General features: G+C 35.5%; 1 protein-coding gene across 11 annotated transcripts in view; it reads right to left on the bottom strand.

The window, feature by feature from the left end:
- Positions 1 to 817: 817 nt before the first annotated feature.
- LOC102069673 (cyclin-dependent kinase 11B) overlaps positions 818 to 19646 on the bottom strand; it is a 32441-nt gene continuing 13612 nt past the window's right edge. For 4 of the 11 annotated variants that reach the window (XM_074558602.1, XM_074558601.1, XM_074558595.1 and 1 more), the window contains 11 exons: positions 19090 to 19155; positions 17586 to 17761; positions 16755 to 16845; positions 16136 to 16257; positions 15152 to 15257; positions 11586 to 11707; positions 11380 to 11487; positions 8280 to 8396; positions 7874 to 8022; positions 3154 to 3343; positions 818 to 1286 (listed from right to left, as the gene is read on the bottom strand). In XM_074558602.1, the coding sequence (XP_074414703.1) occupies positions 1194 to 1286; positions 3154 to 3343; positions 7874 to 8022; positions 8280 to 8396; positions 11380 to 11487; positions 11586 to 11707; positions 15152 to 15257; positions 16136 to 16257; positions 16755 to 16845; positions 17586 to 17761; positions 19090 to 19155 (1340 nt within the window). In that variant the 3' untranslated portion in view covers positions 818 to 1193. Of the gene's footprint in view, positions 1287 to 3153; positions 3344 to 7873; positions 8023 to 8279; positions 8397 to 11379; positions 11488 to 11585; positions 11708 to 15151; positions 15258 to 16135; positions 16258 to 16754; positions 16846 to 17585; positions 17762 to 18176; positions 18224 to 19089; positions 19156 to 19646 lie in introns of all 11 variants that reach the window. The other 7 variants (XM_074558603.1, XM_074558600.1, XM_074558597.1 and 4 more) reach the window with 5 other exon arrangements.

The raw sequence follows: 19646 nt of genomic DNA on the forward strand, positions 1-19646 counted from the left end.
GGAAAGGAAGAAACCATTTAATACAGAAAATGGGGGGAGCAGTTTCATTTCCATAGCAACCGAACTGACAGGGTCCTGGGAAAGGAAGAAACCATTTAATACAGAAAATGGGGGGAGCAGTTTCATTTCCATAGCAACCGAACTGGCAGGGTAGCCTGGGAAAGGAAGAAACCATTTAATACAGAAAATGGGGGAGCAACTACCAAACTTAAGAACACACCACAGCATCCAGCCCCAGCACAGCTCCCCAAAATGGGCTGAAACTGATAAATCAAATATTTAGGGTTGGTTAATCCCTGCCTGGCCTGGGGCCCGGCTGTGGCTGCAGGAAAATGTGGTGTTTTCAGATCTCCCCCTTCCCAAAACAAAGTGACAGCTTCACAAATCAGAGATTGCACCAGGATTCCTCCTCTCCTCCTTCCCCAGCAAGGGCTGGAATGTGGCCTTGCACAACCACTGAAGCTGAGCTCTTCTCTGCATGGAAAAAGGGCAAAAAATATAAAAAACCAAACTTTCACAGAAAATAAAGTTTCAAGTCTCCATATTAAATCTTTTTGATTTATAAAACAATAGAGTAATTTGTTTTGCACCACTGTAAATACAATTACAGAACAAAAAAACCCAAAAATCTGGTCAGGGAATATCAAACCCAGCCCAGCTCTCTCCAAGGATACAAACTTCATAATTGTCATTTTTCTTTTTGCCCTAAATATATTCAGACATAAACAATTTATTACTTAAAATAAAAAATAAACTCTCTTTACTGTCACCAACATCCCACTTTGCTGCATGTGAAGCAATGAAATCCTTCACACTATTAAACAATTGAAAATGTATTTTAATTCTACAAATTTACAAGGAAAAAAACCAAAACAAAACAAAACAAACTCAACAAAAAAGAAATAAACCAGAAACTGTTCCAGGACTGTTATTTCAAGTTGTCCTTTGCCACAGTTTGTGATGATCCTGGGTTTTCAGGAACTCCAGTCCTCTAATGGAATGCAGCAGTTAAACTCCACATTGATTTATAAAACAAGAGCCTTGGAATCTGTGATAATCTTGGAGTTTTTTTCACAGGGAAAAACATCTGTGCCCCTGACACAGAACAGAACTGGGGCATCAAATCCACTCACATGAATGGTGCTTTTTTTGATTTTTGGGGATTTTTTCCCCCCTCCTTTTTTATGCTGAGTTCAAAACTTGAGGCTGAAGCCAGGTCCTGCAGCAGAAGCTCCTTGGTTTGTGGTGGTCAGATGGAAACCTGTGTCCTTCAGGTCATCATCACCCTGTGAGGAGCAAGCACAGGGCACTGAGCAGGGGCTGGGCTGCTGCACTTACCCTCCAAAACTCTGAACAGCAAAAATAAAGCAGCTCAAGATGAGACAGAAATGTTTGATTAGTGCCATCACAGTTAAGGTTATTCATAATAAATATTGCTATTTCAAAACTGGCCATTGCTAAAAGCAGTTGGAGTGTTCCTAATTCTGTACCCACTTTGGACTGCGTGAGAAAGAGAGAACAGGGGCGTCCCTGCAGGGCAGGGCAATCTCAGCATCCCGAGCAAAGCCCAGCCCAGCTGCAGCCCTGCCCTGTGGCACACCCACAGCTGGCTGAGCCCTGTGTCACACCCACAGCTCTGTGTCACACCCACACTCACAGCCCTGTGTCACACCCACACTCACAGTCCTGTGTTACACCCACAGCTGGCTGTAACCCTGTGTCACACTCACAGCTGGCTGTAACCCTGTGTCACACTCACAGCTCTGTGTCACAGCCACACTCACAGCTGGCTGTAGCTCTGTGTCACACTCACAGCTGGCTGTAGCCCTGCCCTGTGTCACACTCACCAGCTGGCTGTAGCCCTGTGTCACACCCACACTCACAGCCCTGTGTCACACTCACAGCCCTGTGTCACACTCACCAGCTGGCTGTAGCCCTGCCCTGTGTCACACTCACCAGCTGGCTGTAGCCCTGTGTCACACCCACACTCACAGCCCTGTGTCACACCCACACTCCCAGCTGGCTGTAACCCTGTGTCACACTCCCAGCTGGCTGTAGCCCTGTGTCACACTCACCAGCTGGCTGTAGCCCTGTGTCACACTCCCAGCTGGCTGTAGCCCTGCCCTGTGTCACACTCACAGCCCTGTGTCACACTCCCAGCTGGCTGTAGCCCAGCCCTGTGTCACACCCACACTCCCAGCCCTGTGTCACACACCCACACTCCCAGCTGGCTGTAGCCCTGTGTCACACCCACACTCACCAGCTGGCTGTAGCCCAGCCCTGTGTCACACTCACAGCCCTGTGTCACACCCACACTCACCAGCTGGCTGTAGCCCAGCCCTGTGTCACACCCACACTCCCAGCCCTGTGTCACACTCACAGCTCTGTGTCACACTCCCAGCTGGCTGTACCCTGTGTCACACCCACACTCACAGCTGGCTGAGCCCTGTGTCACACCCACAGCTCTGTGTCACACCCACACTCACAGCCCTGTGTCACACCCACAGCTGGCTGTAACCCTGTGTCACACCCACACTCACAGCTCTGTGTCACACCCACACTCACCAGCTGGCTGTAGCCCTGCCCTGTGTCACACCCACACTCACAGCTGGCTGTACCCTGTGTCACACACCCACACTCACCAGCTGGCTGTAGCCCAGCCCTGTGTCACACTCACACCCCTGTGTCACACTCACCAGCTGGCTGTAGCCCAGCCCTGTGTCACACTCCCAGCCCTGTGTCACGCTCACTAGCTGGCTGTAGCCCAGCCCTGTGTCACACCCACACTCCCAGCTCTGTGTCACACCCACACTCACAGCTGGCTGTAGCCCAGCCCTGTGTCACACTCACAGCCCTGTGTCACACCCACAGCTGGCTGTAGCCCTGTGTCACACCCACACTCACCAGCTGGCTGTAGCCCTGCCCTGTGTCACACTCCCTGCCCTGTGTCACACTCCCAGCTGGCTGTACCCTGTGTCACACTCACCAGCTGGCTGTAGCCCTGCCCTGTGTCACACCCACACTCCCAGCCCTGTGTCACACTCACCAGCTGGCTGTAGCCCAGCCCTGTGTCACACTCACAGCCCTGTGTCACACCCACACCCACACTCACCAGCTGGCTGTAGCCCTGCCCTGTGTCACACCCACACTCACCAGCTGGCTGTAGCCCAGCCCTCCCTCGGGGGGCCGGGGGCTGGTGCCCCTCTTGACCCTCTGCTGCTCGCTCTTGGCGGGCCAGGTGGGGAACATGGAGGGGTCGATGGGCAGCGGGGTCTCCCGGAAGTACTCGTGCTTCAGCCCGTCCTCGGCCGTGATGCGCCGTGCTGGGTAGTACGTCAGGAAACTGCCAAGGACACAGGAAAACGAGATTTGAACCCCCAAAACTGCCAGGAATGCTCTGCAGGGTTCTGGGATGTTCAGCAGAATTGTGGCTCTGGGTATTGGGGCTGGGTGGGAATCTATGGATTTGGTGCAATTCAATTGGCTGGGTGGGATTCTGTGAGAAGCTATTGGTGTCATTCTATTGCTTTGGTATGGTTTTAATAGAATTATATCAACACCCAGTAACAGAATTATACCCAGTACCCAGGAATAAAATGATACTAAGTTAATACAAAATGTCCAGTAATAAAATGATACCAAATGAATAGAATTATACCCAATGTCCAGTAATAAAATATACCTAATTAATAGAATTATACCAATACCCAGTAATAAAATAATACCAAAGTAATAGAATTATACCAATACCCAGTAATAAAATGTACCTAATTAATGGAATTATATCAATACCCAGTAATAAAATAATACCAAAGTAATAGAATTATACCAATGACCAGTAATAAAATGTACCTAATTAATGGAATTATATCAATACCCAGTAATAAAATAATACCAAAGTAATAGAATTATACCAATGTCCAGTAATAAAATGTACCTAATTAATAGAATTATACCAATACCCAGTAATAAAGTAATACCAAAGTAATAGAATTATACCCAATGTCCAGTAACAAAATGTACCTAATTAATAGAATTATACCAATACCCAGTAATAAAATAATACCAAAGCTCCAAAGGGACCCAGGGTAATTATTCTAGAATATTTAAAATTTTTGCTATTTCAGAGAGATTTTAGCCATTCTATTATTGGGTATAATTATATTATTATAATTATATTATACCCAATACCCAGTAATAAAATGATACCAAATCAATACCCTTGGATAGAAATTATTCTAGAATATTTACAATTTTTGCTATTTCAGAGAGATTTTAGCCATTCTATTATACCCAATACCCAGTAATAAAATGATACCAAATCAATACCCTTAGATAGACAGATAAAGCTCCAAAGGGACCCAGGGTAGTTATTCTCGAATCTTTAAAATTTTTGTTATTTCAGAGAGATTTCAGCCATTCTATTATTGGGTATAACTCTATTATACCCAATACCCAGTAATAAAATGATACCAAATTAATAGAATTATACCTATACCCTTAGATAGACAGATAAAGCTCCAAAGGGACCCAGGGTAATTATTCTAGAATATTTGAAATTTTTGCTATTTCAGAGAGATTTTAGCCATTCTATTATTGGGTATAATTATATTATTATAATTCTATTATACCCAATACCCAGTAATAAAATGATACCAAATCAATACCCTTGGATAGAAATATAAAGCTCCAAAGGGACCCAGGATATAAATATTTAAAATTTAAAATTTTTGCTATTTCAGAGAGATTTTAGCCATTCTATTATTGGGTATAATTCTATTATACCCAATACCCAGTAATAAAATGATACCAAATCAATACCCTTGGATGGAAATATAAAGCTCCAAAGGGACCCAGGCTAATTATTCTAGAATATTTAAATTTCAGAGAGATTTTAGCCATTCTATTATTGGGTATAATTCTATTATACGCAATACCCAGTAATAAAATGATACCAAATTAATACTCTTGGATAGACAGATAAAGCTCCAAGGGGACCCAGGGTAATTATTCTAGAATATTTAAAATTTTTGTTATTTCAGAGAGATTTTAGCCATTCTTTTATTGGGTATAATTATATTATACCCAGTAATAAAATGATATCAAATCAATACCCTTGGATGGAAATATAAAGCTCCAGAGGGACCCAGGGTAATTATTCTAGAATATTTGAAATTTTTGCTATTTCAGAGAGATTTTAGCCATTCTATTATTGGGTATAATTATATTATTATAATTATATTATACCCAATACCCAGTAATAAAATTATATCAAATCAATACCCTTGGATAGACAGATAAAGCTCCAAAGGGACCCAGGATATAAATATTTAAAATTTAAAATTTTTGCTATTTCAGAGAGGTTTTAGCCATTCTTTTATTGGGTATAATTATATTATACCCAGTAATAAAATGATATCAAATCAATACCCTTGGATGGAAATATAAAGCTCCAAAGGGACCCAGGGTAATTATTCTAGAATATTTAAAATTTTTGCTATTTCAGAGAGATTTTAGCCATTCTATTATTGAGTATAACTCTATTATACCCAATACCCAGTAATAAAATGATACCAAATTAATAGAATTATACCTATACCCTTAGATAGACAGATAAAGCTCCAAAGGGACCCAGGATAATTATTCTAGAATATTTACAATTTTTGCTATTTCAGAGAGATTTTAGCCATTCTATTATTGAGTATAATTATATTATACCCAATACCCAGTAATAAAATGATATCAAATCAATACCCTTGGATAGACAGATAAAGCTCCAAAGGGACCCAGGGTAATTATTCTAGAATATTTAAAATTGTTGTTATTTCAGAGAGATTTTAGCCATTCTTTTATTGGGTATAATTATATTATACCCAGTAATAAAATGATATCAAATCAATACCCTTGGATGGAAATATAAAGCTCCAAAGGGACCCAGGGTAATTATTCTAGAATATTTAAAATTTTTGCTATTTCAGAGAGATTTTAGCCATTCTATTATACCCAATACCCAGTAATAAAATGATACCAAATCAATACCCTTGGATAGACAGATAAAGCTCCAAAAGGATCCAGGGTAATTATTCTAGAATATTTAAATTTCAGAGAGATTTTAGCCATTCTATTATTGGGTATAATTATATTATACCTAGTAATAAAATGATACCAAATCAATACCCTTGGATGGAAATATAAAGCTCCAAAGGGACCCAGGGTAATTATTCTCGAATATTTAAAATTTCTGTTATTTCAGAGAGATTTTAGCCATTCTTTTATTGGGTATAATTATATTATTATAATTATATTATACCCAATACCCAGTAATAAAATGATATCAAATCAATACCCTTGGATAGACAGATAAAGCTCCAAAGGGACCCAGGATATAAATATTTAAAATTTAAAATTTTTGCTATTTCAGAGAGATTTTAGCCATTCTATTATTGGGTATAATTCTATTATACCCAATACCCAGTAATAAAATATCAAATCAATACCCTTGGATAGAAATATAAAGCTCCAAAGGGACCCAGGGTAATTATTCTAGAATATTTAAAATTTTTGCTATTTCAGAGAGATTTTAGCCATTCTTTTATTGGGTATAATTATATTATACCCAGTAATAAAATGATATCAAATGAATACCCTTGGATGGAAATATAAAGCTCCAGAGGGACCCAGGGTAATTATTCTAGAATATTTAAAATTTTTGCTATTTTAGAGAGATTTTAGCCATTCTATTATTGGGTATAATTATATTATACCCAGTAATAAAATGATATCAAATCAATACCCTTGGATGGAAATATAAAGCTCCAAAGGGACCCAGGGTAATTATTCTAGAATATTTAAAATTTTTGCTATTTCAGAGAGATTTTAGCCATTCTATTATACCCAATACCCAGTAATAAAATGATATCAAATCAATACCCTTGGATAGACAGATAAAGCTCCAAAAGGATCCAGGGTAATTATTCTAGAATATTTGAATTTCAGAGAGATTTTAGCCATTCTATTATTGGGTATAATTACCCAGTAATAAAATGATACCAAATCAATACCCTTGGATGGAAATATAAAGCTCCAAAGGGACCCAGGGTAATTATTCTAGAATATTTAAATTTCAGAGAGATTTTAGCCATTCTATTATTGGGTATAATTCTATTATACCCAATACCCAGTAATAAAATATCAAATCAATACCCTTGGATAGAAATATAAAGCTCCAAAGGAACCCAGGATAATTATTCTAGAATATTTAAAATTTTTGTTATTTCAGAGAGATTTTAGCCATTCTTTTATTGGGTATAATTATATTATACCCAATAATAAAATGATATCAAATCAATACCCTTGGATAGACAGATAAAGCTCCAAAGGGACCCAGGGTAATTATTCTCGAATATTTAAAATTTTTGTTATTTCAGAGAGATTTTAGCCATTCTACTATTGGGTATAACTCTATTATACCCAATACCCAGTAATAAAATGATACCAAATTAATAGAATTATACCTATACCCTTAGATAGACAGATAAAGCTCCAAAAGGATCCAGGATAATTATTCTAGAATATTTACAATTTTTGCTATTTCAGAGAGATTTTAGCCATTCTTTTATTGGGTATAATTCTATTATACCCAATACCCAGTAATAAAATTTCCCTTGGATGGAAATATAAAGCTCCAAAGGGACCCAGGGTAATTATTCTAGAATATTTACAATTTTTGCTATTTCAGAGAGAGATTTTAGTACACATCAGCTACTCCTGTACCACAGTGTTAACCACACAACCTGGGCATGATTTTATAAACCTTTCACAGCACAGAAAATTGGTTTTCCTGGTCAGAAATTCCCTGGAATGGGGCACCCACTTGTTCATGAGGTCGAAGCCCTGGTCGGAGAGCAGCGCCCCGAAGCGCTTGCGCAGGTTGTTGTAGGGGTACTCGGTGAAGGTCATTTTCTTCACTGCTGGCAGCTCGTTGTAACCTGGCCAGATCTTCTCACTGGGAGTGCCCAGATCCTGCAAATGAACATTAAAATATCCCTTGAATAAACTCAGAGTGCATAATTTATTTATTCATGATTTGGGGAGGATCCAGAGGAAACACAAATCGTGGTCTCAGCCCGCTCAAAGTGTGGTAAAGCAGATTAAAGAACTTTTCATTAAATAACTTTTTATTGAGGCTGAATCTCTGTTAAAGAACAAGCACTACTCCAAATTCTGAATTTCTCCTGTTTCTAAAATCAGTTAAAATCCCCAAATATGTTCAAAATTACCTTAAAAACTTTGTTAATCTGGTCGATCTCTGACTTCCCTGGGAACAGCGGCTTCTGTGTCAGCAGCTCCCCAAAGATGCACCCCACTGACCACATGTCTATGGCTGTGGAATACTCCTGCAAAGAAGGGAAATAAATAAATTAATAATAATAAATAAATAAAATTACACCTCAAAAATCAGGAAGATTTTTCACTGAGTTGTTTGGAGGGATGTTGTGGTTTCTGGGGGTTTATTTGGGGTTTTTTTTGAGCAGAACACACACAACCAGTCCCACACCCAAGGGCCAGGTCTCAATTACTCTCTCAATTATTATCTCTCTGTAATTATTTCAAATTTCTAATAATGAATTCTGAGCAATACCCATGTACACAAATCTTTCAGGATGAAAGGTGAAAGTTTCCACAGTGATGCCTCTCTTTTCCACTCACAAACAAAGCAGCACAGCTGAAAAATCAGAATTTTTTCTAGCGGTTCTTGATTTCACCCAGATTTCAGCGAGCAGCAGGGAACATTCTAGAACAGTGCCAGCACCTTGTTCTGCTCTCAGATTATTTAGATTAATTTTAAAAGAGATTTTTCAACTCATTTAAAAGGACATTTAAAATCCAGCTGCCAAAGGTGACAATTTTGCCACAATCCATCGGCACTGAGCACATCAGAACTCCAAGGGACAAAACCCATTACATACTTAATAATGTACAATAATTATATATTTAATAAAATCTATTTAATATATATTATTATAGTATATAATAAATATATAATATATTATAAATATATATAAATAAACAATAAATATATAGTAAATATATATTTCTATTAAATATATATTTAAAATATATATTGAATAATTATATATATGAAGACATACAACAATAACATAAATAATGTCGAATAATAAATTATATAATCATTTATATATTTATGGATGATAGTGAGATAGGACGATAGTGCTGATAATAATAATAATGATGATAGAATAATAAGGATTTCCATTGATATAGGATGATAGTGCTGATAATAATGATAATAATCATAATAATAATGATAGAATAATCAGGATTTCCACTGATATAGGATGATAGTGATGATAATAATAATAATAATAATAATAATAATAATAATAATAATAATAATGATAGAATAATCAGGATTTCCATTGATATAGGATGACAGTGATGATAATAATAATAATAATAATAATAATAATAATAATAATAATAATAATGATAGAATAATCAGGATTTCCATTGATATAGGATGACAGTGATGATAATAATAATAATAATAGAATAATCAGGATTTCCATTGATATTGGACGATAGTGATGATAATAATAATAATAATAATAGAATAATCAGGATTTCCATTGATATAGGATGATAGTGATGATAATGATGATAATAATAATAATGATAATCAGGATTTCCATTTATATAGGATGATAGGATGATAGTGATGATAACAATAACGATGATAGAATAATCAGGATTTCCATTGATATAGGACAATAGTGATGATAATGATGATAATAATAATAATAATGATAGAATAATCAGGATTTCCATTGATATAGGATGATAATGATGATAATAATAATGATGATGATAGAATAATCAGGATTTCCATTGATAGAGAATGATAGTGATGATAGTGATGATAATAATAATAATGATGATAGAATAATCAGGATTTCCACTGATATAGGATGATAGTGATGATAATGATAATAATAATGATGCTAGAATAATCAGGATTTCCATTGATACAGGATGATAGTGATGATAATAATAATAATAGAATAATCAGGATTTCCATTGATATAGGATGATAGTGATGATAATAATAATAATGATAGAATAATCAGGATTTCCATTGATATAGGATGATAATGATGATAATAATAAAAATGATAGAATAATCAGGATTTCCATTTATATAGAATGATAGTGATGATAGTGATGATAATAATAATGATGATGATAGAATAATCAGGATTTCCACTGATATAGGACGATAGTGATGATAATGATGATAATAATAATAATGTTGATGATAGAATAATCAGGATTTCCATTGATATAGGATGACAGTGATGATAATAATAATAATAATGATGATAGAATAATCAGGATTTCCATTGATATAGGATGATAGTGATGATAATAATAATTATAGAATAATCAGGATTTCCATTGATATAGGATGATAGTGATGATAATAATAATAATAATGATTATAGAATTATCAGGATTTCCACTGATATAGGATGATAATGATGATAATGATGATAATAATAATAATGATAATAATGATGATAGAATAATCAGGATTTCCATTGATATAGGATGATAGTGATGATAATAATAATAATAATAATAATGATAATAATGATGATAGAATAATCAGGATTTCCATTGATATAGGATGATAGTGATGATAATAATAATAATAATAATAATAATAATAGAATAATCAGGATTTGCATAGATATAGGATGATAGGATGATAATGATGATGATAATAATAATGATAATAGAATAATCAGGATTTCCATTGATATAGAATGATAGTGATGATTATAATAATAATAATGATGATAGAATTATCAGGATTTCCACTGATATAGGATGATAATGATGATAATGATGATAATAATAATAATGATGATAGAATAATCAGGATTTCCACTGATATAGGATGATAGTGATGATAATAATAATAATAATAATAATAGAATAATCAGGATTTCCATTGATATAGGATGATAGTGATAATAATAATAATAACGATGATAGAATAATCAGGATTTCCTTTGATATAGGATGATAGTGCTGATAATGATGATAATAATAATAATAATGATAGAATAATCAGGATTTCCATTGATATGATAGTGATGATAATAACGATGATAGAATAATCAGGATTTCCATTGATATAGGATGATAGGACAATAGTGATGATAATAATAACGCTGATAGAATAATCAGGATTTTCAGCTATAAATCACTATAATTCACTGCTCACACACTGATAAGGGTTTATAAAATGCAGCCAGGAGTTTACAAACACAGAGAGGAAGAGGAGGAGCTGACCTTGGCTCCCAGCAGCAGCTCAGGGGCTCGGTACCACAGCGTCACCACCACGGGCGTGTAGGGCTTCAGGGGGGAGCCGTACTCCCTGGCCAGCCCAAAATCCCCCACCTGGAAGGAGAGCAAACAGCATTTCCAGCCCTGCACAGCCACCATTCTGCAGCACTGGATTTGTCCTGATTTCCTCATTTTTTCCCCCTAATTCTTGCCTTTAAGATGCCGGAATGGCTGAGCAGCAGGTTGGACGTTTTCAGGTCTCGGTGGAGGATCCAGTTGTCGTGGAGGTGTTTGACCCCTCGGAGTAACTGAATCATCAGAGTCTTCACTTCCCCTGCAAGGAGCAAAAATCAAGGAATAAATGAGAAAAAATGCATTGAAGAAAAGAAATAAATGATAAAAAAATGCATTGAAGAAAAGAAAGAAATAAATGATAAAAAAATGCATTGGAGAAAATAAATAAATTATTAAAAAAATGCATTGAATAAAATAAATAAATTATAAAAAAATGCATTGAAGAAAAGAAAGAAATAAATGATAAAAAAATGCATTGAAGGAAGGAAACAAATAAATGATAAGAAAATGCATTGAAGAAATAAATGATAAAAAAATGCATTGAAGAAAAGAAATCAATAAATGATAAAAAAATGCATTGAAGAAATCAATAAATGATAAAAAAATGCATTGAAGAAAAGAACGAAATAAATGATAGAAAAATGCATTGAAGAACAGAAATAAATAAATGATAAAAAATGCATTTTTTATCATTTATTTGCAATTTATTTATCATTATTTGCATTGAAGAAAAGAAAGAAATAAATGATAAAAAAATGCATTGAAGAAAAGAAATCAATAAATGATAAAAAAATGCATTGAAGAAAAGAAATAAATAAACGATAAAAAAATGCATTGAAGAAAATAAATAAATGGTAAAAAAATGCACTGAAGAAAAGAAATGATAAAAAAATTGCATTGAAGAAAAGAAAGAAATAAATGATAAAAAAATGCATTGAAGAAATCAACAAACGATTAAAAAATGCATTGAAGAAATAAATAAATAAATGATTAAAAAATGCATTGAAGAAATAAATAAATAAATGATAAAAAAATGCATTGAAGAAAATAAATAGATTATAAAAAAATGCATTGAAGAAAAGAAATAAATGACAAAAAATGCATTGAAGAAATCAATAAATGATAAAAAAAAGCATTGAAGAAAAGAAATCAATAAATGATAAAAAAAAGCATTGAAGAAAAGAAATCAATAAATGATAAAAAAATGCATTGAAGAAAAGAAATGATAAAAAAATGCATTGAAGAAAGAAATAAATGATAAAAAATGCATTGAAGAAAAGAAATCAATAAATGATAAAAAAATGCATTGAAGAAAAGAAATAAATAAATTAATAAAAAAATGCATTGAAGAACAGAAATAAATGAATGACAAAAAAAATGCATTGAAGAAAATAGATAATAAATGATAAAAAAATGCATTGAAGAAAAGAAAGAAATAAATGATTAAAAAATGCATTGAAGAAAAGAAATCAATAAATGATTAAAAATGCATTGAAGAAAAGAAATAAATAAATGAGAAAAAAATGCATTGAAGAAATAAATGATAAAAAAACACATTGAAGAAAAGAAATTAAAAAATGACTAAAAAATGCATTGAAGAAAAGAAATAAATGATAAAAAAATGCACTGAAGAAAAGAAATAAATAAATGATAAAAAATGCATTTTTTATCATTTATTTGCAATTTATTTATCATTATTTGCATTGAAGAAAAGAAATAAATAAATGATAAAAAAATGCATTGAAGAAAGGAAATAAATGAATGAGAAAAAAATGCATTGAAGAAAAGAAAGAAATAAATGATAAAGAAATGCATGGAAGAAAATAAAATTATTAAAAATTATTGAAGAATTCTTCAATAATATAAAAAATCTTCAATAATATAAAAATTATTGAAGAAAGGAAATAAATGATAAAAAAAGCATTGAAGAAAAGAAAGAAATAAATGATAAAAAAACGCATTGAGGGAAAGAAAATAAATAAATGATAAAAAAATGCATTGAAGAAAAGAAATAAATAAATGATAAAAAAACGCATTGAGGGAAAGAAAATAAATAAATGATAAAAAAATGCATTGAAGAAAAGAAATCTACCTTGAATTTGTGTTTGTTTGTTTGGGGGGCAGGAAGGAGTGGTGAGTTAAAGCACAGTAGGGCCTATATAAAAATGTGTTACAGAACAGCAAAATTCATTTGGGCAGCTGGAATTCATCCAAATGATGCTCAGAAATTAATTGTCCCTAATAGGAAGCAGCCAAATTTAAAGCCCAGTGTTGTTTTCACAGGTGAAACTCCCCCAACACAAACTGGATCAGCCACACCTCCATTTGGATCAGGATTTGGGGAGTGTGGTGGTTTGACCAGGAAGAAGTGGGAATTCTGGGATGCTGTGGTCAAACCAATGGATGTTCGGAGTTTGAGACTGGCACCTGGTGTAGCCAGTGGGGTTTGGACACACCTCCGAGAATACACAGGGGTTAAAAAGGGGGGCTCTGCCCCTGGCAGGCTCTCTTGGGACGTCGAGGAGAAGAGGTCAGATCTCCCCCCCCGTCCAGCTGCTGCTGCTGGGCGGGGGAGGAGCAGCCACGTGGTAGGCCCTGGGCCTGGACAGAGATGGGAGGTGAGGGGGCTTCAAGGATGGAAGGGTGGAAGATCCCAGGGAGTCAGCCCTCGGGCAGCCATCCCCCCCCAGGAGGGAGAGAGAGAGCCGGCGACACCGAATGTGATAGCAGCCGGCCCAGGAGGAGAAGGGGGAGGAAGAGTGCCCGGCCGGAGCAGCAGCATGTGTGGGAGTGCCGCAGCTCCGGGACAGACAGAGACTGAAAGTTTTAACCCCTTTCTTTCATGATTGGGGCCTTGCAAAAATGCTAATCCTCCTCGAAGCTGAATAAGAAGGGAGATAAGAGATGAGATGAGATGAGACAAGGACCTGGCCCAAAGAACGTGGAGATGATTGAATGGGGAGAGATGATTTGGAGTGGCCTTTTGGCTGGACTTTTCTTGTGGCCATGGACTCAGTTGTTCCTGTGACACAGACTGCATTTAGGGGGAGGCAGTGCCTCAAAACCAGGAGGGTTCATTGTGAGGACCCCCCGGCCCCAGGGGGTTGGAAAAATATGGGGGGGACAGATGTCCCAAAGCAGAGACTGTGCCTTTTTGGAGTGAGACAAGGCATCCTTGAAAGACAACCCTAAAAGCAGCTCTGGCCATGCACGGTGGTGAGAGCACTGGGCATGGAAGGAAGATGTCACAAGCGGCAAAAGGACTTTTTCCGGGCGGTGCCGAAGTGACAGGGAAGCACACGAGGTTTCAGTGTGTTTCCAGGAGAAGCCTATGGAACAAGAAGGACTCCTTTCCTCTTCATGAACTGCAGTTTGAGTATACTAAAGTGTGGGGCCAGGCTGGGCAGTTGGTGATTTGGGAGAATGTATCGGATTGGGAAAGTCAGGTAGTGGGGAGGGGGAAAGTGGTTTTTGTAAGGTTTTCAATTTTTTTTTCTTTTCCTTATAGTTTTTCCCTATTTTCCTATAGTTTAGGTAATAAAGTGTTCTTTATGTTTAAGTTGGAGCCTGTTTTGCTTATTCCTGGTCACATCTCACAGCAGACACCAGGGTGAGGGCATTTTCATGGGGGGCACTGGCTCTGTGCCAGGCCTAAACCATGACAGGGAGCAAACAGGAAAATGCAGGAATGTGAGCCCAGTACCTGGCAGGAAGGGCTGTTTCATGGTTTCCATCAGGCTCTTCAGGTCGTGCTCCACATAATTCATCACAATATAGATTTTATCCATGTTGCTGCCCACAACAATCTCCTGCAACACACAGCCAACCAGCAAAACTTACACATGGTGTTTGAAAAGCATCCAAAATCTATTTTAGAGATGTAAATTTATGTATTTTAGAATTATGAATTTATGTATTTAGAATTTAGAAATGTAAATTTAGAAATGTAAATAGAAATTTAGAGGATAAACCAGAAAAACTTACACATGGTGCTTAAAAAGCATCCAAAATCTATTTTAGAAATGTAAATTTATGTATTTTAGAATTATGAATTTATGTATTTAGAATTTAGAAATGTAAATTTAGAAATGTAAATAGAAATTTAGAGGATAAACCAGCAAAACTTACACATGGTGCTTAAAAAGCATCTAAAATCTATTTTAGAAATGTAAATTTATGTATTTTAGAATTATGAATTTATGTATTTAGAATTCAGAAATGTAAATTTAGAAATGTAAATAGAAATTTAGAGGATGGGGCTGCCATTGGTAAAATCTTTAAAAATTGTATTTTTTTTCTATTTAAAAAACTGCTCATTTTTTGGTAAAATATCAGATTGTGTCTTATGAGCATGGGGCCGCCATTGGTAAAATCCTTAAAAATTGTATTTTTTCTATTAAAAAAACTGCTCATTTTTTGGTAAAATATCAGATTGTGCCTTATGAGCAGCACACAACTGTTCACAGCAGCAAGATCTGCCAGAGGATGGGGCTGCCATTGGTAAAATCCTTAAAATTTGTATTTTTTCTATTAAAAAAACTGCTCATTTTTTGGTGAAATATCAGATTGTGAGCAGCACACAACTGTTCACAGCAGCAAGATCTGCCAGGCTTGCTGATATTTTGATATTTAAAAGCCAAGAGGAATATTTCAACAAAATAAAAGCCATAAAAGATTGCAGCCTTACTCTGACAGTGACAATATTCAGGTGCTGAGCTTTCAGAATTGTATTTATTTCTCTCAGAGAAGTAATGGGGAAACCTTCCTTCTCCTTTTCCATTTTCAGTCTCTTCAGAGCCACGATTTCATCTGCAAAGGAAACATTTCCCATCACACAGTTAATAATTCACAATACCAGGTGAATTATTATAATTATTATATATACTATATATTATATATATATAATATATATAATATATTATATATATCTAATATATTATATATATTATATATATTATTAATTGTCTCACTGATTAAATATTGAATTATCTGTGCTGTTCTGCCTTGAAATGAGCAAATAAAGAAATATTGCTGGTAAAGAAATATTTTAAATAGATTTTGTTGATCACTGAAAATGTAAAATGATAACATTTCCCATCACACAGTTAATAATTCACATTACCAGGTGTTGTCTCACTGATTAAATATTGAATTATCTGTGCTGTTCTGCCTTGAAATGAGCAAATAAAGAAATATTGCTGGCAAAGAAATATTTTAAATAGATTTTGTTGATCACTGAAAATATAAAATGATAATTTCCAGCCCTGAATAACCAGCCTGAGGAAGAGGAGGGCTCTGATACCCACCAGTCTTTTTGTCCTTGGCCCTGTACACCACTCCATAGGTTCCCTCCTCAATCCTGTTCAGACACTGGAATTCCTCCACGCTGCGACAGCCCTGGAAATCACAGCAACAACATTTACTGCTCCAGCAGTTTTTGCTTTTATAACAACTTCACAGTTAAAATTTACCAGAAGGATTCAGCTCTAAACCATATGAGAAAGGTGTGTTTGGGGTTTGCTTTTTTTCATGGAGTTTCTAAAGGAATCCTGTGTTTCAGTAGATTAATTCAATTATTCCATTCACTTCTGCACAAAGGCAAAGGCAGCAGAATTAATTAGTAATTATATTTATATATATTATTTCACAGAATTAATTAGTAAAAAATTGATTTTTATTAATATTTTTATATTAATAATTTATATTTTATATATATAATATTTAAATATATTATTTAATTTAAATATATATTTATATATAATTTAAATATATTATACATTATATATAATATATATAATATATATAATTTAAATATATTATTTAATTTAAATATATATCTATATATAATTTAAATATATTATACATTATATATATAATATATAATATATATAATATATATAATATATATATAATTTAAATATATTATTTAATTTAAATATAATATATTTATTTATATATATTTTATAAATTTATAATTAATATTAATATTAATATTGTCACTTTGTTGTTGGCTACATAAAGAATAACCAGTTTCTGTGTATGATAACAGAACTCTCACAAGGATATTTTTTCAGACAGCAAGAGCAAGATAACAGGTATCAATGATATCAAAAATATTGGAGAGGATATTTCCTCACCTGCAGGGCAGGCAGGTATTTGGGCAGCTCCTGTTTCAGCTCGATGGGGGAGGAAGCTGGAGAGTCAGGAATGAATTCCCCTTCTGTCATGGCATTGGAGTGAGGGGAGCCTTCACCCACCTCCTCCTCCTCCCCCTCACTGCCTGCAGAATCCCGGTCAAACCTCGACTCTGGAACTTCAAAAGTCAGAATCAGTGGTGGAAAGAGGATTAAATCAACTTAATTCTTCATTTATTTAGGGAAATCAAGGTGGTGACATTGAGCACTGCATGGCAGATGGTGGAGAAGGCAAATTTCTATTCTGGGCAAAGGTGATGCTTTCAGGAATTCACCTACAGTTAATGCAGCAGGTGAGAAAAATAAATTTTTACACCAGAATGGAAAAGTGACCCAAGAGTCTCATTCTGGGTCTCATTCTCTGATTTTGACTCCAGTGTTAATGCAGCAGGTGAGAAAAATAAATCTTCACACCAGAATGGAAGAGAAAAGTGACCCAAGAGTCTCACTCTGGGTCTCATTCTCTGATTTTGATTCCAGTGTTAATGCAGCAGGTGAGAAAAATAAATCTTGACACCAGAATGGAAAAGTGACCTCCACCTCACTCCCTGCAGAATCCCGGTCAAACCTCGACTCTGGAACTTTAAAATTCAGAATCAGGGGTGGAAAGAGGAGCTGTGAGGATTAAATAAATTTAATTCTTAATTTATTTAGGGAAATCAAGGTGGTGACATTGAGCACTGCATGGCAGATGGTGGAGAAGCCAAATTTCTATTCTGGGCAAAGGTGATGCTTTCAGGAATTCACCTACAGTTAATGCAGCAGGTGAGAAAAATAAATCTTTACACCAGAATGGAAAAGTGACCCAAGATTCTCATTCTGGGTCTCATTCTCTGATTCTGATTCCAGTGTTAATGCAGCAGGTCAGAAAAATAAATCCTGACACCAGAATGGAAGAGAAAAGTGACCTCCACCTCACTCCCTGCAGAATCCCAGCCAAACCTCGACTCTGGAACTTCAAAAGTCAGAATCAGTGCTGGAAAGAGGAGCTGTGAGGATTAAATAAATTTAATTCTTAATTTATTTAGGGAAATCAAGGTGGTGACATTGAGCACTGCAAGGCAGATGGTGGAGAAGGCAAATTTCTCCTCTTGGCTTTCAGGAATTCACCTACAGTTTCCAGGTGAGAAAAATAAATTTACACCAGAATGGAAGAGAAAAGTGACCCAAGATTCTCATTCTGGGTTTCATTCTCTGATTTTGGATTCTCATTCTGGGTTTCATTCTCTGATTTTGATGAGAAGACAAAACACAAATGAAAGAGAAGGAAACATCAGCTCATGAGACTGATTCCCTCTAAACACAAAGCTTGGAGCAGATTTCGAAGAATTTCTGAGGTTGACATGAGAACAGCATTTTGATATTTTAAATATTTGTAGAAATAGATTTATCTAGCTGCAGAAACTCAGGCAAACACTTCTTAAAACATTCAATATTTGCATTGTACCAACTGGGATGTGGTTTCCATTCTCCCGTTCCTCCTCTTCGCTCATTTCCTCCTCGCTCACCTCCTCTGCAAAACAGAACCAAGTTTGGTTGGAAAAATCCAAATTTCTGCAGCTCCCTGGGAGGAAATCCCTGCTGGAATCCTCTCCCACCTCTGCCATGGCCAGGAAATTCTGTTCACTTCCAGCAGGGAACACAACTCTTACCAATTCTCTGGGAATTGGGATGTGGGCAGGTAAATAAATAATGAATATTTCCTGATTAATTGTAATTATTTTAAAGAAAAACACCCAGCCATCAATCAGAGCCTGCTCTTGTGCCTTTTCTTTACTAATTAATTACAAGAACAGCTGCACTCAGACTTCTTTACTGAACTTGGAATTATTTTCTGTTGCAAATTTCAGAAGTTTTTTCCAAATGAATGAAGATAATAACACAAAATGCCAAAGATATTTGGATTTCACCCCCCCAAAGTGCAAACTGTGCTGTGCAGAGCATTTGGTGGCACAGAACCTCTGACAGAAATGGCTCTCAGGTTTCTGCTCTGGCTCCTGAGAT

The sequence above is a fragment of the Zonotrichia albicollis genome, chromosome 25, assembly GCF_047830755.1.
Source record: "Zonotrichia albicollis isolate bZonAlb1 chromosome 25, bZonAlb1.hap1, whole genome shotgun sequence".
NCBI lineage: Eukaryota > Metazoa > Chordata > Aves > Passeriformes > Passerellidae > Zonotrichia > Zonotrichia albicollis.